This window comes from Monodelphis domestica, chromosome 1, assembly GCF_027887165.1.
Source record: "Monodelphis domestica isolate mMonDom1 chromosome 1, mMonDom1.pri, whole genome shotgun sequence".
Lineage (NCBI taxonomy): Eukaryota > Metazoa > Chordata > Mammalia > Didelphimorphia > Didelphidae > Monodelphis > Monodelphis domestica.
In genome coordinates this window covers 99,651,189-99,673,434 of record NC_077227.1, presented here as the reverse complement: position 1 = coordinate 99,673,434, position 22,246 = coordinate 99,651,189, and the positions used below count along the sequence as shown (strand labels likewise).

The window sequence follows — 22,246 nt, the reverse complement described above, 5'->3', positions numbered from 1 at the left end:
TTCTTTGTATACTGAATTTCCTACCCATTCTCTAAAGTAAAACTCAAAATATTATTTCTTCCACAAAGCCTTCTATGATTCCATGATCAAGAATGATAACCTTCTTCCTCAGACCTTATATAGCATTTTGTTTTTGATTGTCTTTATAGTATTAAACATATAATATTATGTTTTTAGGTATCCAGGTTGTTATTTTCTGTATCTCTTTAAAATGGTAAAATTTTTGAAGTCAGAGGCAGTATCTCATGTAATCTTTGTGCCTTGTAATGCCTAACCTAGTACTTTGCATACAGTAGCTACTTAATAAATGTTTGTTGTATTATTACATTGTTTATAAATTCTTTCTGAAAATTTCCATCTCTACCCAATTTCTTTTCATATCTATTCACAGACCTTTTTGTAGTCATGCTGGTTTTTTTTACAGTGTATTTTTTGTTCATTTAATGAAAAAAATCACCTTATATTTCAACTGAAAAAATGTATTTTAGAATAAAGGTAATTACATTAAAATAAAACAGAATAGAGTTCTGTAATCCCTTGTGTCTTAGTTTAAGATATGAACTGTATCTAGATACAATGCAGACATCAGGAAATGGCAAGTAAGAATTCTGCTAGTTAATCATGTTGGAATGAGACTAGTTTTTCATTGGATAAAGATGAGGTTTGACACACAATAGTGATACTTCTTTGTAATTTTTTTTTGCTGCTTTTCTAGGAAATTAGAGAAGATTTAAGAATGAGATTAGGCAGTAGAAACAATTTTGAAGAAATGCTGATGAAGACTGAAGAAGCTTGTCTTTCCCAATTGCTAACAAATTATTAAAGGTTTCTCTGATTATAGAGAGGCCAAAGGCCAATTGGAAAAGTATTGCAAGTTTCTATGACCAGAGGTTCTCAAGCAATACATAAGTACTTGACGGGATGGCACATTAGCATCAAAGAAATAAATTTACTATGTGGCTAGCAGAGTCAGGAATACTTGTATACTCAGTTATATTCACTTACCCAAATTAAAAGTTAGGTGTCTGGGAGACCAAAAAGAAACTAGAGCTCATCAAAGACTATCTCCAAGACTTTCTAGGTAGTTTTAACTCTTTATCCTTTAGCATTATGTCATTTTTGGCTTTTGTTGGTATATTATTTAGAGAGATTTGGAAAAGGGAAAAGTGTGAGGGGTTATTTTTGTTGTTGTTTAAATGGGGATGGGGAAAGGAAGATGAGAATTCAGTTCCAAGTCCAGAAGCTTAACTTAATATATGCACATATATATGTATCTATAAAACATATATTTCTATATCACTGACAACATAAATGAGCACTGCAAAAAAATTAATTAAATTTTTTACTAAAATTAAAATTAAATTATTTTAAAATTTAAAATATTTTAATTAAAACAGTTAAAAATCACTAATTTTTAGAGGTAGAGATTGTTTTATGTGTTTTGTGGATGATTACTAAAATATTAAAAGCATTAATACCTCTATTTATCTGTTTCTGAGAAAATAGTTATAACTTTTTCTTTTAATTTTTTTAATTTACAGGACAATATCTTCATGTATGGAGGCAAAATTGAAACAAATAATGGCAATGTCACAGATGAATTGTGGGTTTTCAACATACATAGTCAGTCATGGAGTACAAAAACCCCCACTGTCCTTGGACACGGTCAGCAGTATGCTGTGGAGGGACACTCAGCACATATTATGGAGCTGGATAGTAGAGATGTTGTCATGATCATAATTTTTGGATACTCGGCAGTATATGGTTATACAAGCAGCATACAGGAATACCATATCTGTGAGTTACTATTAATAATGTATTTAATGATACCCTTTTCCCATCAATAATTAAGAATACATTGTCTTTCATAAATGAATTTAGTAGAAATGCTGAGTGGTTTGAGATTAGGAGCAAAAAACTAGAGACTGATAATTTCTAATATCAGGAATATATTTTTTAGGCTTTGTCATTTAATCTTTTGGTCTGTTCTCATCTACATTTTGGAAAATGTCCTTGAGAGCAGAATTTCTTTCTTTTTTTCTTCTTTTTTTTTGAGGGGGGGGTATCTTAGTATCCCTAGAGCATAGCATTGTACCTGGGATACAGTAGGTGCTTAATAAATGTTGATTGATTTGATTGTGTTCTCCATAAAAGTTAAATTTTCCAAGAAATTTGAATTTGATTTTAAAATAAATCAGTAGGTGGTGCTATATCCTCAGGGCTTTAGAAGAGAAAGCTTTTAATAATCATAAGGTCTACAAAGTAACCTAAAATCATTGTTACATATAGTGATTTCAGAATTTTTGAGTAAATAAAGTTCTGTTGTGTTTTTTTTTAAAACCCTTATTCCATCTTAGAATCAATCCTGTGTATTGGTTTTAAGACAGAAGAGCAATAAGGGCTAGACATTGGGGGTTAAGTGACTTGCCCAGGTTCCCACAGCTGGGAAGTATCTGAAGTCGGAGTTGTAGCCAGGATCTCCTGTCTCTAGCCCTGGCTCTCAAGCCCCTCAACCCTTTAGCTGCCCCTGTTACAGTTCAGTTTTTTACTTTATTCTTACTGGTTCAGTTGATGATTGTACATAGGATTTTGTAGTCAGAAAGGGGTTTCAAGGATAAAGCTTTATTAGTATAAAGCTCATATTCTACAATTCCTTCTAACCCTTTTGCTACCAATAACCATTCTCTCATTCTTTGAAGTACACTTAAAAATACAAACATAGGACCAGTCTGGATTTTTGCTGTGGTCATCTGATGGGAAATTTATACATCATTCCCCTTTCTCAAGGAGTTCTGTACCTGACCCATAATCTTCTTTCACTAGGTCTCAGGAAAAAGCAGGATGACCCATTTTGATCCATAATGGGTTCTACTGAGTCTTCAAGTAGTGACTAGTTAATCAGTTGTCTTTGATGCTGTAGAAAGAAAGGATTATTTAATGGTTTTGCTATGGGTAATGATGGCCTTTGAAATTCCTTTCCACTCTCAACATTCTTTGAAACCTTCTCCTTCACAATCTCTTCTGTCATTTTAGGAGATTTCAGAATTCATGTTAATTTCCATGAAAACTCTCTGGCTTTTAGTTCATCAGCTTTTTTGATTTTAATGAACTCTAGCTCCATTTTGCCATAGGCAAAATGTAGTGGGTGATTATACCACATAGAATACCCCCAAATACTTGTGTTATTTTGAACTTTCATTCCCACTCTTCCATTTCCCTTCTCTCCTAAAACTTTTTAAACTTTCGTATTTCCTTTTCTAATGGTGACTTCTCGCTTTTCATCATTCCATCACTCTTGCACTGGCCTTATTTTACTTAATCTTTAGTAAGCTAGTTTCCCAAGGTGCTGATGCCAATGGATCTCCTGTCTTGCTAAATGTAAAGGCCAAGTTGCCTTTTTATTCTGACTCCTTCTTTCCTCTTGAGCTGCTGACCATTGCTGGAGAAAGTCACACAAATTTGGCTCTGAGTCCAGTAGATATTTGTTTTCACATCTCAAATGAGCCCTGATTTTATTGCAGAACTCCTTTTCTGATTAGTTCACTAACACACTTCCTGATGTGGCTATTTCAGACTTTCTAATTCTTTCCTTTAAGCTTCCAGTGCCACCTTTCAACTCTTCTCCAGCTGCATACAATCTCCCCTCCTATTTCATTGATAAAATTAAAGCATCTCCCCAGCTCTGAATCTGATCTTCTTCCTTGTCAGGGTTAACCTTTATTTTTTGTTAGTTGTCACTAATTTAACAATAGGAAGTTATTGTAGGATGTTCCAGTTTAGGAAAAAATATTATGACCTTGGCAAATATCAATAAACATTTCCATATTCAAAGAAGAATTAAAAAGAGGAATATATGTAAAATCCTGAATCTATGAAGCCTATTATGGTTTTTTAAAAGCATAACAAATCTAACACAAGTTTCAAAGTTCTGTTATTAGTGTTACTCTCTCTATAAACATAATCAAACAAAACAAATCTACACATTGGCAATACCTGAAAATTTGCGTCTCATTCTACATTTCCAATTCATCATCTCTGTCAGGAGATGGGAAGCATGATTCACATTGCTATTCTGGATTTGTGACTGGTTATTGCATTGTTTAGAATTCTTGTAGCTTTCAAAATTGTTTTTCTTTGTAATGTTCTTATTGTATACATTGTATTTTTTTTAAGAAACTTTGATCAGTTCATTCAAGTCTTCCCACGTTTCTCTGATATGCCTTTCTTCATTTTTTAATAGTCCTGTCACATTCTATTATATGATTGTATCATAATTTGTGTAGCTATTCCCTAGTTGATAAACACCATCATAGTTTCCATTTCTTTGCTTCAATAAAAATGACTGCTATGAATATTTTTTGCATGTCTGGATACTCTTTCTTTGTTCTCTTTGTTAACTCCTCTATTTCTAATCTTGATCATATCACCTTTCCTTCTCCAGGAACTTCCGGCATTCATCATTCCTTTTATCTTTCAGTGTTATTTCTTCCTACTAAATGATTACTTCCCTAAAACCTACAGTATGTGTCCCTTATACAAACTGATTTTTCCAAGGAAGATAAAATCACTTCTCTTTAAAAAATTTTTCATTCATACTGCCATCCCCTACATATTTTGCCTGATATCTTTCCTCCCTTTCATTAAAGTGCGTCTGCTCTTATTACCTCTGTTTCCCCACCACCTTTCTCAACCTCTTACATTATGGCATCTGAGAAGATTTATTTCCTATATTATTTCTTTTTCTTTTCTAACTGAGGGTTGGTCTGTCCTTCAAACCTCTTTCCTCACTCCTCAGCTCTGATATTCTTTTACATTTACTGCCAAAGCAACTTCTAAATTGGGATAGAGTTTGTGAACTCATTTTTGTTTGGCAAACAAGAACTGTCTCAGGCCAAATGTGAGCAGCAGTATAGGATCCTTGGGTCCTCCATTGAAATGTGCTGTGGAGGTCAAAACTTAACCAGACCCAATTCTGTCTTCCCATCTAGATCACCAAAGATGATTAGAAACTTATGGCCAGGTTTTACTCCACTACCACCATGAAGGAATTGGGGAGGTACAATAAAATTTATTCTTCCTCATTAAGTATTCTTCAGTGAGAGTCTTGGACTATCTAAAGGAAGACTGAATAATGAGCTTCCAAAATTGCATTTAATACATCAAAGGGCTGAGTGTGTCTGTCTCTGATCACTGAGAAAGATCCTTAACTAATTAATTTACTGGTTATTGCTAGTTTGACCAGTAAATTGATTTTCTTAACTGGAACTCGAGCTCTTGAATTTTTAATCATCACTCTTCAGGCCCTTCCACTTGGCTAAAAATTAAGCAAAATCAAATGGCAGAGCTTACACATCTGGCAGTGTGTGCAGCATCTAAAGGATTAAACTCTTGACCAATAAGAAGGAGGTATATTTCATTATTTTTCCCCCAGGTATAATTTACGCCATCATAGTATTTTAGAGTTCAGCATTGTTTTATTGGTTTTGATATTTTACATTATTTTATGCATTATGTAAATCATTCTGATTTTACTTATTTTGTATCATTTCATTTAAGACTTTCCATATTTCTATGAATTCTTCATATCACATGCATAATTTCTTAGAAATTATTTATGTTTTTAGAAAATATTCATTTTAACTTGAATTATAGTTTACTCATACTAGAAAAGATGACCATACAAGAAAGATGACCAAAATACAAGGTCAGAAGAGAACATCAGTACATGCTAAGTCTCACAGGAAAATGTGAAAGGATGCCCAAAATGAATTCCTTAAGAGCTCCAAGAAGGATAAAAAATAAACAATAAAAAACTTAGAAGAAAAAAAGAAAAGATAATAATAGAAAAAATCAACAACTTAGAATAAACAACCTAGTGAAGAAAATCATCCTCTAAAAAAGTAAATACATACCTAAAATGGAAAAATAACTCCCCAAGAAATGAAGCACAAAGCCTAAAGTAAGAAAATAGCTTTTTAAAAATCAGAATTGGAAAATGAAAGCTAATGACTGAATGAGAGAGTAGGAAACAATAAATTAATTCAAAAGAATGAAAAAATATAAGAAAATTTGAAATCACTCACTGGAAAAACAACTAACCTGGAAAATACCTCTAGGAGAGATGATATAAGAATGATTGTATTTCCTGAAAATCATGAGCAAAAAAAGAACTTAGACACAATATTGGAAGAAGTTATCAGAACAAATCACTCTGATATTCTTGAAGAAGAGGAGAAAATAGAAATGGAAAGAATCTACTGATTACCTCCTGAAAGAAAACCTAAATTAAAAAACTCCAGGACTATGGTAGCCAAATTCAAGAAACCCCAAATCAGGAAAAAAATACTACAAGCAGCCAGGAAAATCTAATTATAATATTGTGAAGCCACAATCAGAATTATATAGGACCTAGCAGCTTCTACATTAAAGTATTGGAAGGCATGGAATATATTTCTGCAAGAAAGGATCTAGTCCTACAACCAAAAATTACCTACCCAGTGAAAGTGAACATAATACTCCAGGGGAAGAAATGAATATTTGATGAAATAGAGGAATTCCAGATATTCTTGATGAAATGACAGAATTAAAAATAAAATTCACTGATCAATTTTGACATTCAAAAGAAATAGAAAAAGGTAATAAGAAAAAAACTCAAGGAAATCTAATCTCATCCCTGCAAGGGAAAGTATTAACTAGGATATTTAAGGTTTCTGTAGTACAAGAGATACCTAAAGTACTTAATATACTTAAAGTAATCATGGGAAAAATTGGGGTTAAATTTATTGCATGAATACTTAAGATATCTATGGTATAAGAGATATTTAAACTACTTTAAGGTAATCAAGGAAAAGAAAGGGTTTAACTAAGTACAATACTAGTAAGTTGATAACTAAGATATCTATGATAATTGAAGTACCTAAGATACCTAAAGTACTTAGGATGCCTAAGGTTCTAAAGATACTTAAGAACTTTATCATTATTATGATAGTGATAGTTTTAGTACATAGAGATAGAAAGAGGGAGTAAGAATATATATAATAAAATATTATTTTAAAAATCAAAGGATAAGAAAGAATAATACATTGTAAAAAGAAAAAGAAAAAAGTTGGGAATAAATTACCTCATATGAGGAAGCATGAAAGTATCAATACAGTAGAAGGGAAGATGAACTGGCAGGCAATGCTTGAATCTTACTCTCATCAGAATTGGTACAAAATGGAAATAACAGTCACATTCAGTTATAGAAATCTCTTCCACAATAAGGAAGTAAGAAGGGTAGAAGGAAACAAAAAAAGAGGGGAATAGACAAAAGGGAGGGGGAACTCAGAGAGGTGGATAAACAGAAGCAAAAACATTTGTGAACAGGAAAGGGCTGAGAAGGATAAATGGGAGAAAAATAAAGTAGAGGGAAACACAGTAATTATAATTCTATGTAAATGGAATTAATTCAACCATAAAAAGTAAGAGGATTGCAATGTAAACTAAAGGCCAAAATCTCACAATATGCTATCAAAAAGAAACAAAATTAAATCAGGGGTACACAGAATAAAGTTAAAAAAGCAGGGGTAGTAATTACACAACAGACAAAGCAAAATAGTCCTAATGAAAAGAGATGAAGAAGGAAATTACATATTGCTAAAAATAACCATAGATGATGAAATCATACTATTATATATATATATATATATATATGCACAAAGTTATATAACTCTAAACTCCTAAAGGAGAAACTACATGAATTATAAGAGAAAAATAAACAATAAAATTGTATTAGTAGAGGGCATTCACCTCTCAGAATTGGATAAATCAAACTCAAAAATAAGGAAAAAAATTAATGAGGCAATTAGAATTTTCAAAAATCCACACTTGTTAGACCTCTGGAGAAAATTGAATAGGAGTAGAAAGGACTATACTTTTTTTCTCAGTAGTACATGGCAATGTCACAAAAAAGATCATATATTAGGTCACAAAAGCCTTACAACGAAAAACATATTTAAAGAATAGTTTAATAGAAGAGGAAATAGAATACTTAAACAATCCCATCTCAGAAAAAAAAAATTTTGGAAAAGCCATCAGTTTGCTCCCTAAGAAAAATTTCCAGAACCAGATAGATTCACAAGTGAATTCTACCAAACATTTAAAGAATAATTAATTAGAAAACTACATAAACTCTTTAGGAAAGTAGCTGAGGTAGGAACTCTATCAAATTCCTCTTATGACACAAATATGGTGCTGATCTCTAAACCAGGAAGAACTAAAGCAGAGAAAGAAAATTATAGACCAATATTCCTAACAAATGTTGATAAAAAGTTTTAAATAAAATCTCAGGAAGATTAGAACAACATATCATAATGATCATATGCTATGATTGGGAAGGTTTTATACAAGGAATGAAGGGATGTTTCATTATTAGGAATACTATCAACATAATTAATCATATCAATAACAAAGCCAACAGAAACCATATTATTATTTTAATAGATGCAAAAAAAGATTTTGACAAAGTACAACACCCATTCTTATTAAAACACTATGAAACATTGGAATAAATAGCACATGCCTCAAAATGATAAATAACATCTTTATAAAACCATAAGTATACATTGTATGTAATGGGAATAAGCCAGTCTTGTTCCTAGTAGGATCAGGAGTGAAACAAGGATGCCCATTATTACCACTATGATTCACTATAGTACTAGAAATGTTAGCTATATCAATAAGAGAAGAAGAAATTGAAGAAATTAGAATATAGAAATATATAGGGAATGCATAAAAATATGAAGAAAGGTGGCTTAACTGTATTAGATCTCAAAATATATTATAAAGCAGTGGCCATCAAAACAATCTGATACTGGTTAAGAAATCAAGTGGTGGACCAATGGAATAGACCATGCATTTAATGTGCAATGGTAAAAGACCACAGTAGGTTACTATTTGACAAACTGAAAAATCTATACTATTGGAGGATCTCACTATTTAACAAAAACTTACAGAAAACTGGAAAAAGTATGACCAAAATTAGGCAAAGACCAATACCTTGTGTCATATACTGATGTAAAGTCCAAATGGATACATAATTTAAAAAAAAGGGTGATACAATAATAAAATTAGGGAGCACAAAATAGTTAACCTGTGAGACATAAATAAGGGAAGAATTTAGGTCATAAGATAGAAAGGACATTATGAGCTATAAAAGAGATAACTGAGTACATTAAAAAGGCTCTGCAGAAATAAAATCAAGGTAACCAGATTAAAAGGTAAACAAATTGGGGGAGGGGAAGCTTTATAGCATGTCTCTGACAAATGTTTTTTTTTTCTAATATATAGAGAATTGAGTCAAATTTATAAGAAAAACCATTTCCCAGTTGACAAATAATCAAAGGATATGAATTTGAGGAAATGAAGGCAATTCTCAGATGAAGAAATTAAAATGAGCTTTAGTCATATGGAAAAAATGCTTCAAATCACTATTTATTAGAGAAATGCAAATTAAAACATCTCACATCCATCACATTAGCTAACGTGACAAGAAAGGAAAATGATAAATGTGTGAAAATTGTGACACTAATTCACAGCTGGTGACACTAATACACTACAAACTGATAAAACCATTCTGGAGAGCAATCTGGAACCATGTCCAAAGGGCCATTAAACTGTGCATACCATTTGACCCAGAAATAATACCCCTAGGTCTATATCCCGATAGTATAAAGGAACTTTTATGTACAAAAATATTTATGGCATCTCTCAACTTGGGAATGGCTGAACAAGTTGTGGTATGCGCTTTTAATGGAATACTATTGTGCCATAAGAAATGACCAACAAGAAAATCACAAAAAAAATCTTGAAAGACTTACATGAAATGGTGCAAAGTGATGTAAACAGAACTAGGAGAACATTGTACAATGTAACAACAATATATGATCATTGTGAATGACTTTATTATTAACAAAGCAAGGATTGAATACAACTCCAAAAGATTTATGACCAAAAAAAGAATATCCACCACCATAGAAGGACAGACAGTATCTGAATATAAATTGAAACATACCATTCTTCACTATATTTCCTCCATGAATTTTTTTTTCTAATGAAAGCACTATCTTCTTTCACAATATGAGGACATGGAAATACATATTATAAGAAAATTTATGTACAATCTATATCTTATTACCTAATCTCTTGGGGGAGGCATTGGAGTGGGAGGGAGAAAGAGAACATGGATTGCCAAATATCAGAAAATGAATATTAAGAAATTGTACTTACCTGCAATGTGGAAAAATAAAATGTATAAAAATAAAAAAGATAGAAAAATGGGGAATAAGATAGTAAATGTTTGTTGTTTGCCACTTAGATTTCATGAGTTATTGTTTTTTAGATTCTAAGCATCTATACCTGCTGTTAACAAGAAATGTTTTAAAGCTCTTAGTTTTGAGACTATCTTTAGAACAAAATAAAGAATGTTTATCAGTAATATGAATTTCTTAAGTATAGGAAAACCATATCCTGCCTTTCTGAGAGGTATCATAGCTTAATGTATAGAGGGCTGATCTGAGAATCATAAAGATTTGCTTTCCAATCCTGTTTTTGCCTCCTATTAGGTATGTTTGGATAAGTTACTTAACCTGCTAGTACCAGAGTCAACTCTAAAATTATAAACTGTGGAGCAAGTCCCAGCCTTCATTAGTAGAAAATGTTTTGTTATTGATAGTTTCCTATATTAATGGTACATTGGTGAAACAGGAGTGGCATTTTGCATATGCATGTGAAGGACATGCTTATTTTAGGCACATAATCCTTTACTTGTTCATGGGTAAGCATATTAGCTTAAATTTTTTTATCTTAGGGGAAAGTAAGAGGCAGGAGAGGAAACATTTATGAAAGAGCTAGTGGTGTGAGAGAGCCACTAGAGACAGAGAAAGAGAACAGGATGAATCATCCAGAGCTTTGTTGGTTTAGGAGAAAATACAGTTGACTGCTTAATTTTGAGAGGAGTCATTGATGAGAGGCTCCACAAATGCTATTCTTAACACCCTAAAACCAAGTCAGACGTTTAAATTGTGTGTGTGGGGGGTTGCTTTCTGCAGCTGCGAGTTTTTCTTCTTTCAAGGAATCCCTGCCAAGTTTGCTTCTTGCCGTGGAATGACGGACAAGTGGCTTTAGCAGTTTGTTCCTCAAAGCTGTCTCTTTACCAGATTCAGCTACTAGGTCTACCGGAAAATTCTGATACCTATTCCGATGGTTCTCCGATCTTTCAAATCTCATGAAGTGGCAGCCTGGTACGTTCTATCTCCTTCTAGTCCTTCACTTAGGATCGAGAAGGAATAACTAGAGAAAACATGAGACAAGCATCAAGTGTTCGATGACACGCAGCAGCAGGGGAAAAGAGAGCTTTCTTCTCCCCCCACCCCCACCCCCCAGACCTGCCTTAATTTTAATGCTTACTTGAAAGTCACCCAAAAGAGTTAAAGTCCATCCCCGGAACCTTTTATATGCAGATGGCGTTCCTGTTCAGTGGCAGACGGGAAATGTCCCTGTCCTAAACTCCGGAAAAGTTCCCGCCTTTATAAGTGCCTGAAAATGGGCTCCCAGAACTTCCACTGGTATCAGGGAGGACATAGGGCAGGTATTGCTAAGAACTGGCCCCCTTTATCCAGCCCCCTCCCCCACGGAAGTACACACACACTTCCCTGCGCCTCTGTATAGTTACAGATGTTCGCATTCATATAGGGATTTGCGTTTCTTTTATTTCAACTATTAGAAAATATAAATTCCTGAGGAATGTTTTGCTTTTGTCTTTGTGGTCCCAGGGGCCTGCCTAGCACAATGGTATTTAATAAATACTTATTGATCCATGGGTTACTTTGTTTATTATCTTGATTACTCTTTTCATTAGCTAATACCATCTAATGCATCTACCAATAACCAAGGTATCTGGGCTGGCTGTCTAACTATGAATTTGAATCATTCCTCTCCAAAAGAACCTCCTGAGCCTGTTTAAGTATTATAGGTCCCATTTATGTGTGTATGTTGAGAGGGTGTACATATGTTATAGCTAAAATAATTGTCATAACACTTGACAGGACAGAGAATAATCTCTCTCTCTCTCTTTTTTTTTAGCCATATCATGTTATTGGGTTGCTCAGTGGATAGAGCACCAGGCCTAGATTGAGTTCAGATCTGTTCTCAGACATTTCCTCACTGTGTGACCCTGTACCTCTTAACACTCTTTTGCTTTAGAACTATACCTAGTTTCAATTCTAACACAGAAGGTAAAGGTTTAAAAAAATTATCACCTTACACGATAGAAGAGGGAAAAATATTCCAGAAGGAGTAGTTAATAACTTAAAGAAGTCAAGGGATTGGATGAACTTAAAGTCAACATAATTATAATAGTACATTAGCATGCTTAAGTTGCACATTGCCAGGTTTGATCCTCTGCTAAAATAGATAATATTGATTTATTTTCTTTAAATTTTTACCTTCTGTCTTAGCATGGATACTACATATTGGTTCCAAGGCAAAAGAGTTGTAAGCCCCAAGCAATTGAAGTTAAATGACTCGTTCAGGGTCATACAGCTTAGGAGGTGTCTGATTCCAGATTTGAACCCCTGCACCTCTTATCTCCAGGCCTGGCTCTAAATCCACCCAACCACCTAAGTGTCCCATGGCTTGATTTTTTTTTTAAATCATGTGGATAATTTCATCACCCTTTATGGGAGTTTAATTGTAATTTTCTATGTGACATAAAAAATTAAATTCATACTTTTATTTTACTCAAGATGAAAAAAGGCTAGACATAATTATGAAACATATTTTCCTAAGAGTTAACTAGGACTAGCAGCTAAGTAGTGGAATTAAATAAGAAAAGATTTTTTTTTCATAGATGCATTTTTTTTAGATTCTTATGTAGAGAAACCACCAGGAGGAAAGAAGACTATCTGGAAATATCAAAAGTATCTGTGTCTAAAACAAGATTGAAAAAAGAAGGTATCGGGAGAAGTCAAATCAGTAGTTTGTGATTGTTTAATAACAATTTCCTTCCAAATAACCAGTGGTCTGACTTAAATTCTTCCATTCTTCTCAGTTTACTCTTCATTCTTCAGTGACCCCATCTTCTATTCTTTTAAAGGTGAGAAGAGGCTATTTGGATGTGAGGCACCTTACAGTTGATGCTCTTGCAAAGTCAATCAAATCAATTGGAAGCTCAAAAAGGGGACTCCTCTTTGTCTCCCTTTAGGAAGATAAAATTCTTACTTCTACATAATTTTCTTTGTAAAGAATTTCCACCATAGTTAATTCCAAAAAGAAGCACAGCAAGAGAAGGGTGACATTTTAAAAAGAGGTAGAATTGGTGGATTGGATTATATTTCCCTCTCATGAGCCCCTACTGCTCATCCTTGCGCTTTGGGGAATGATGCCTGTCTGCCTTTGGAGAGTGCCTCCACCTCAGTGGCAACTGAGCTTTTGTTGTAAGAATTTCCTGTTAGACTGCTGAAGTGCTCTGGGAGATTAAAGTAACTCTACTATTTGTCCAAAAAAATAGTAGTATCCACACAAAGAGGACTCATGCCCGAGGATGTGTCATGCTCCCTGTGATAGATGGGCAGATGGCGATTCAACTCTTATAAGAACTCTAGGTATTGCTTTTTTTGGGGGGGGGCTTACAAACATCTATTATTTTTGGCATATGGTAAACAACAGATTTCCTATAAGTTTAAGCATATATCTAAGACCATGAAAAACCGAACCAATTAATTCAACCATATAAACTGACCAGAAACTATCATTAGCAGGTAATGAATTAGATAATTAAGCATTTCAAATGATTCTTTACCTGTCTTGTAATACATTTCACAGTAATGATTCCCCATATATGGAAAAAAAATATCATGTTTGAAGTTACTAATTTAAAGATTTTAATTTGGATAATTAATTGCCACCATTTTCTCTATAGATTAGGTAGTATAATACATTTAAGCTTTTAAAGAAGGTTAAGATCAGTTATTTGTATACAGTTGGAAAAAACCTTAATGTCAATGTTTGAAGACAGGTTTCTAAAGCACGTCAGCACTTTAAACAGCAGAACTTTTCCTGTTAATAGTTCTGTTCACTTTTGTATCAATAGTACCATCAATCCTTTCCAAGCTAGAGGGTATAAGATGAATTTCAAAGACATCCAACAAAAACTTCATTGGATTTAGATAATGAATGCTTTTTAGAAGATCCGGGCATAGAGTCCTTTTTCTGTTTGATAATTGGAGAATTCCAATATCCAAAAAAACATACAACTGTAAATGGGTCTCCTCATCTTAGTTCTGTGGCAAGGGCAGGTATGTTATGATTCACCCTGAGGGTACACCTGCACTTATGCAGGGACAGTGAAGAACATTCTTCACTCTTGCTGAATGGAATGGAATGTTTTCTGCTTTTTGCACTAGAAGTTCGATGCATGTTGGTGACATCTTTTAAGCTGAGATGAAATGACTATTGATTTTCAGAAGGTGAATTGACACTACCAGTGTCTGCTGGTCTCACAGAGCTCTCAATGGTGTTTTCCATCACACATTTCTTCTGTTCTGAGAATGTCTTTTTGGATTGGGGCCTTATTGGGATGGGACTTATAACTGAGTCAGGATCCAGACTTTGCATATATTTGGAGTTTTTTTTAAAGGTTCATAGAGTTCACTGGAATCTTGTTCTGAAGCACTTGATTCAGAGTTGTTCATCTCAGAATGAATACTGACTTCTTCTTGTTCACAATCATCATTTGCTTTCTTTTGCCAGAAAGGAGTGAACACATTCTTCAAAATTAAAATTAAATTATAGACATCACTGGAGTCCATAGATTCATCTAATTTTTCTTTGGGAAGGGTTTTTTTTTTGGTTTTGTTTTTACCTCCACTCCTGCTCTTCTTGTCCTTTGGTACACATTTAGATTTCTTCATCCCACTGAGTTTTCCTTTTTTTCCCTCTTTTTTCTCTTTATCAACATCAATATCAATCAAATATAAATATTTACTTTTTATTTCAGTTTGATTCACTGTAGATATTGCCACCACATGTTCTGTTTCAGTAAGAACATCTGGCTCAATCAGCACAAGGGATAAATTTATTTGGTTCTTGTTCCAGTAACATATTTTGGTCTAGATTTTTAGTGACAAGATTGCTTATTAGATTTTCCTATTGTACAAAGTGGTCCAATTTGCAAAATTCCTCTATCATATGACCAATTTCTAACTGATCTAAGGTTTCAAGGTGAAATTTATCAGTGTACGGTTTCTGTACATTGCAGCGCCAAACAGGCAGCCTTCTTGGGACACTGCCAGGTAGCTTCTCCTCCTCGTTTGGAGAAGTCTCAATATTATGTCCCAGGGTGTTTTGAAAAACAGGGGAATTTTCTCCTTCTGTTTGAGAAGATTCAGCCTTTCCTGGAAGGTCAGCATCCAGAATAGTCACACGCAGTAAATAATTTTCTGGTGAGTTGCTGGAGATGCCTTCATTGTAGCATTCCTTCATTTCTGAGATAATTCATTCTCTGGTTAAGAGCTGCAGAACATACCGCTTGAGCTGGGCTAAGAAGGTCAGCTGCCTCTAGCAATTTCTGAGTGGCCTTACAGATAATGCCTCTCAGAGTCGATAGTTTAGCCTGAGTGGAATCTTCTGCTTGCTCTGAAGTCAGCTGTCTTCTCAACACAAAGAGCTGAAGCTGAGGCATTGACATTCCTTCTTTAAATGGAGGATGTTGTCTTGGGCATCCCTCACTTTGGATCTTTCATCCTCTGTTGTTCGGCAGGTAACTTTTCAACTGTGTAGATGGGTTGACGAGTATCTTGCATTTGGCAGCAAGAATGGGCTTGGTCTGGCCAATTTGGGCCTGCCATTTTGTTTCTTTTCTTTTTCATTGGTTCCTTTATATCTTCCAGACTATCCTGAAAGGATTTTTTAAGGCATTTTTTTTTCCTCTGACATCTTCTATGAGCTCTGGCATTCCCCAGCTGTGGCTCTAGGTATAGTTTTTAAAAGCATAGGTTGGACAAGAAAGTAATCCATGGTCAGCTTTTGGGAGCATTAGTGAATTTTTATTGAGACATCTGGGACCATTGCAGGAAGGGTTCTTTTTCTCCACCAAATTGTGAATATCTTTTTTTTTTCTTTTTTAATTTTATAGCTGTCTAGTCTCTTACCCCATCCAGTTGGTTTTCCCCATCCTATCTGATTGTTCATAGCTACCCAGATCTCTAAGGGCTGAAGTTTCCCTGATATTTGTAATCTTTTAACTTCAGGACTATTGATTCAAGGAACCAGATGCCACATACCCAACTTACTGTAGCTTAGAAAGCAGCCTGCCAAACACCAGCATTCAAATGATCTCACCAGGGACTCTCACTGGTTCATAACAATATCTTTTTTCTTTTGAGGAGTATTGGGCTAAGTTCATTGAGGAAGGAACACTTGATAAGGTACAGGTGGGTGAAAGATATTTTCCTATTTGGATTATATTTATAATAATAATAATTTTAATCATAGCTAGAAATTATATATCACTTTTATATTTTTTGAGTTTGTTATAAATGTTATTTTATAATTTTATTAAAGAGGAAAGAAACAGAATGGGGTTAAGTAATTTACCCTTGGTTACATAGCTAGTGTCAAGTCAAATTTGAACTCAGATTTTCCTCACTTGAGGTCCAGCATTCTTTTCATTGTGTCCCGTAGCTTCCTTTTTATGGTGGTTATTGAACAGGAATTGTGTATTGTAGACTCAGGGCCTTGAGATAAAGGTGTGATGATTTTTCCAGTGATTCGTTCACATCTGTAGTAACTATCAGAGCCAGGGTTCAAACTGAGTTCCTTAGCATCCAAACCCAATGGTCTTTCCATTGCTTATAATCATATCAGTGCCAGATGTGTTGTGTAATTATAGAATTTTAGAAAAAAGAAATTATTTTAGAGGTGACTTTTTTCCAACTCTCTAATTTTACAGATGGCCAAAGGCCTTGATAGTTTAATTGATTGAATAAGTGACATCGAGTATGACTTACAGAGATGTGTTCTAAGGCCTCCTGGTCCTCTGACTCCAAATTCATCCCCTTTCCTCCATGCCATGCTGCCTCTCTCTCATCTGAAGCAACTAAATACATGAAGTCTTTCAAGCATTATTCTGGTGCTGAAACATCTTTATTATACTTTCTGGGGACAAGGCTAATACTAAGTGGAAAGTAATAACAGCATGAAGTTTGAGTTAGACCCCAAATTTCCCATTATGCATTTTTTCCAATTGAAAATATGTCAAGGGCTCTGTATCAAGCTGCCAAGGTTCTTACAATAAAACTGAACATCTATAAATGGAAAATTTCCAAAGTACATTTTTGTTGATAATTTGTACTAATAAACACATCATATATCATAAAATGAGATAATATATGTAAAGTACTTTGCAAACATTAAAGTGCCCTATAAATGTGAGCTATTATTATCATAATATCTTTTCTAACATTTCAAATTAATTATTTAAAAATAAGTGAGAAAAGCAAGTGAATAATTCTTTAAATGAACATGATATTTAGATAATTTTTTCCAGAGAAAAATATATCTCTAAATCAACAATCAGGCCTGATTTTTGGTTCTTACCACATTCTTTAATAAGAAACACATAATATTACATGATGAATTTCTAAAACTAGTCAAAAGTCTATCTGAATAAACAAGTAATTTAATATTGAGGAATCAAAAAAGGAATAATAACTTTCATGTTAGAATCCTGTAAAATCAGGTTTATTAGTTTTATTGTAAAGGGAGAAATATTCTTAATTCACTTAATTTAAATGAATTATTTTTATATTCATTAGGTTGTTTCTTTTAACACAATTGAAATTTACGTTGGTTTTGCTTTGAGTGTATTAGTTAATCTGTAATTATATTTTGTAAGAAACTTTGACGGTTTTATTAGTTATGTTATATAGATATATAGACATATAGACATATATGCACACTATGTATTTGTATGTGGACATACACAAATATATATCTCTGAAGAAAACCATTTTGAGACATAGAATTTTAAATGCAATAGTAGATCATTGTATATTAAGAATCTAGGCCCAACTGCGCCCATGATTGTAAAGTTATTTCCTTATTGTGGTATTATTTTTTAAAATGATCAGACCATGTTCTTATTAAAATGATTTAAAAACATATTAAAGTTCAAAATAAACATTCTATTTATTTATATGTTTTTATCATCTTAGTTTATGCTTTAATATGGAAACAAAATTAATTATTATATTGTTTTAGTTTTAATTTAAAAAAGGATTCAGAAATTAGAAAAATAGTTAGAGGTAAGTATAGTGATGGTTTGGGTCTAGTGATTTTCTTAAGGTCAAATAATAATTAGCTGAACCAAGATTTGAAATATAATAGAATTAAAAAGGTTATTGGAAAGGATTATTTGGGTGAAAATGAATTTTGAGTATTTTAATATCCCTTTTTAGAAAGAATAAAAATATCCTTATTTGTTTATGATTAATTCTTTATATTTCATTAAAAGGGGGCTTTATTATGATTGTTTTTGTAATACTGAAGTAGAAAATATATTATGTTCATTAGAAGTCTATATACATGAGATCTTTCTTTCTGAAAAGTGCTCCAGAAAAAAAGTGCACAAAATTTCCCTGAAATTAATAATTCTCTAGTTCTTATCAATTTTACTTTTAGGTAAAATGTGCTGCTGATAGGCCAAGATTTTTTTTACACATAGAGGGAAATAATTCATAATTTCAGTTAATTGCCTGTGTCTGCTTAACAAATACTTTGTTGAAAATAAGACAGATGTTGGAAATTAGACTTTTCAGCAAAACTTTCTTTAAAGTTTTCTTTTCCAATTTCTTCTTAAGATTTTAGTTACAATGTTTTTGTCTGTACAAATCATTTAAATTTCATATAACCCCCAAATTGTTCATTTTATCTTCTGGGATCCTCTCTTTCTCTCTCTCTCTCTCTCTGTCTCTGTCTCTGTCTGTCTGTCTGTCTCTGTTTCTGTCTCTCTGTCTCTCTGTTTCTCTGTCTCTCTGTCTTTCTCTCTCTGTCTCTGTCTCTGTCTCTCTTTTTGGTTGTGAACTTTTCCCCTCTCCAATGATCTGAAAGGCAATTTCTTCCACGTTCTTCTAATTTGTTTATGTCCAGACTATGAATCCATCTGGAGATCTGTATATGGGATGAAATGTTGGTTTATACCTTGGTTCTACCAAACTACTTTCCACTTTTCCCAGTAGTTTTATTATCTTCATTTTACAGACAAGGAAATTAAGGTAATCAAAAGTGAAGTGATTGGGATCACCCTGTTAGTAAGTGTCCGAGTCTGGATTTGAGTTCAGATCTTCGTGATGCCAAGTCCAACTATCTATCTACTGTGCCACTTACCTGTCTCACATAGTGTTTGAATGAGTAAATTCCTTTGGTTAGCCTTTGGGGGAAAAGGATTCAGGTAGTGTTGAGGATTTGGGTCTTAAAGATCATTTGTACTTGGACCTTGTTACTTTGCTATCAATTGTTTCCTTCAACATAGTGTTTTCTTAATCATGTCAAAGATTTCTTTTTATATTTTAATAGCCTTAATATGTCTCAGTTTTCTTCCAACTTTAACCAGTATTTTAGTTCATATTCAAATTACTCATTGATCTGACATTTTTATTTGTTCAAAAATGTTATTCATGTCCTATGAAATATTTTTAAATTCAAATTAAACAGTCCTACTTAGCCTACTCTGTTTTTTTTCATTGTGATGGACAAAAGTGGCCATATCCAACTACTAGTGAAAATGAAAAATGAAATCACAAAGAGAAATTTTTGTAGGAAGGTGTATGGAAAAAATACCCATAAATACATATCACCATCATCACCACCACCTCCATCACTACTCAATTCTCCTTTTTTTTAAGCTAAAGCAAAATTTGTCAGAATGTTGAACTTAGTAGTGCAATGTATAAGGAAACTCAAACTTTATTTTTGCTATCATTACTTATAATTCCATTAAATGCATAATGTTTATGATAAACATATAGTTTAATGGTGTTTATGCCATCTGATACAATCTTTTTGCTAAAAGATGCAATTGAAATAAAGTTTTTAAATTGTTGGATGTAAGTTTGCTGGAAGTAGGAAGTTTCATTTTTGTCTTTTGTAGTATATAGTAAAATATAGTACTCTTGCATAGAGTAAATATTTAAATAACTTTCCAAATTAGAACTGGCATTTCTGATTTTAAGTTTTCTTACTGAGAAATAATTAAAAATAACACAATAATTTATTAAAAATTAATAAAAATTCAAAATGATACCATCCTTATTTAAATATACAGTGAATTAGATATGTTTTACTTTGAGCAGTCTCATTGAATCTTGGTTACTTGTGTGATGACTAGCTATGCAATACCACAGCTTTACTGCATCCAGACTTTTTCTTCAAATCTAACTGTTTCCTGAAGGAATTGTTTCAAAATTATTTGGGTATTCATTTGCTTGGGAAAAAGTAACATTTATTTAATCTGGGGAAAAAACAGTAGTTGTGTTTTCCTCAAAATAGAACTATAACATGTAGGGTAAGTAGGTTTATGTTTCCGTACACATCTCGCTACATTGGATTTATTTATAATTTTGAGATGATGGAAAATCCTCTGGACCTGCTGCAGAAGTAAAGGTGCTTCCCTTTGCCCTTTTGTGCTATTCTTAAAGTTATTGCTTTTTGGGAATCTATAAATCTCTGGAGGGGAATTATGTGGATGGTTTTACTAACTTGGACCATAAAGCTTTTCTGGGTTAGTCCAGAGGGAAATTTATTTCACTTTAGGTTAGCAATACCTCATAAACTTTCTAAGAATTTCAATGTGAGTCTCAAGGTGAGTATGATATCAGTGTTTTGTTCTAGTAAAACTTCAAAATGGTCTCTCGCTTTTAGTTTTAGGTTTTTTTTGGGGGGGTATGTCTAGGAGTCAACTAAGCATATTTTTCTATTACTATGTTTTTTATTCTTTGAAAAACCATCACCTGAACTTCATTGTTAGGTAAGGTGATGTGTTTTATAGTCATGATAGTAATATTTTATTTTGGTTTTGGAGGAGGTAATATGGTGTAGTTATAAATGCTGGCTTTAGAGATAGAGGTCCTGGGTTAAATTTTATAGTTTTGCCACTTATTACTGTCTGGATGAAATTAGCACAAGTCAGTAAGCCCTTCTGGCCCTTAATTTCTTCTAAGATCTCTAAAAACCCATCTGCTTTTAAATATAAGGGTTTTTCTGCTTTATTCATGATTCTTTTATCTTCTTCAACTGATTCATGATTTCATCAGAGCTGCTACTTCCTTCACATGTGTTGATATGACCTTTTCAAACCTGAGTGAGTCTAATCTATGATTTCTTCAAATTCTTTGTAGAAGATCTAGAAATTGTGCTTGAGTACTCATTTGAATTCTTGGATTGTTTAGTGATTATCAGTAGAAAGTTTTGAAAATCTATTATCTCCCCTTTTTACTTCCCTTTATGATATACCTCTTTTTAAAAATTATCTATATGCTGACATATTTTATGCCACTTCTTAGATAATAAGTATCTCCTTGTTTCCCTTTGTTATGTGAAATTATTGTGATAACATGTTTTTCCATGATTTGAAGTCATATGGCATTACTAAGAGCCTGTTATATCTCATCAATTTCCAAAAGACAATCTTTGGTGACCCATGAAAGAAGGGATGTGGGAGAGGAAATAAACTTTTATGTGGCACCTACTATATGCCAGCCTCTATCCTAAGTGCATTACAAATATCTCTTTTGATTCTCATAATAATCCTGTGTAGTAAGTATAATAATAGATAGAGGGAAATTTATTCCACTTTAGGTTAGCAATACCTCATAAACTTTCCAAGAAGCTCAGTGTGAGTCTTAAGGTGAGTTTGATATCAGTGTTTTGTTTTAATTAAAATACCTATTTTTATAGTTAAGACTATTAGAGGTTAGATGACTTGCCAAGTGTCACAAAGCTACTGGATCTCTGTAGTTAAATTTGAACTCAGGTTTTCCTGATTATAGGTATTCTGCTCTATCCATTATACTACCTAACTGCTTCAAAGAAGGATTTACTATGCATATTTTTCTTTTTGATTTAAAAAACAAATGCTTACTTTCTAAGGCTTGTGAATTTTCAGAATATTAATAGTCACCAATTAATGAATGGACTATACTCCAAAAATTCA

General features: G+C 33.1%; 1 protein-coding gene across 3 annotated transcripts in view; it reads left to right on the top strand.

Moving 5' to 3' along the window:
* ATRNL1 (attractin like 1) overlaps positions 1 to 22,246 on the top strand; it is a 1,148,868-nt gene that overhangs the window by 114,506 nt on the left and 1,012,116 nt on the right. For all 3 annotated transcript variants that reach the window (XM_001377496.5, XM_007478946.3, XM_056803697.1), the window contains exon 8: positions 1,542 to 1,797. In XM_001377496.5, coding sequence (XP_001377533.4) covers positions 1,542 to 1,797 — 256 coding nt within the window. The remainder of the gene's footprint in view (positions 1 to 1,541; positions 1,798 to 22,246) is intronic.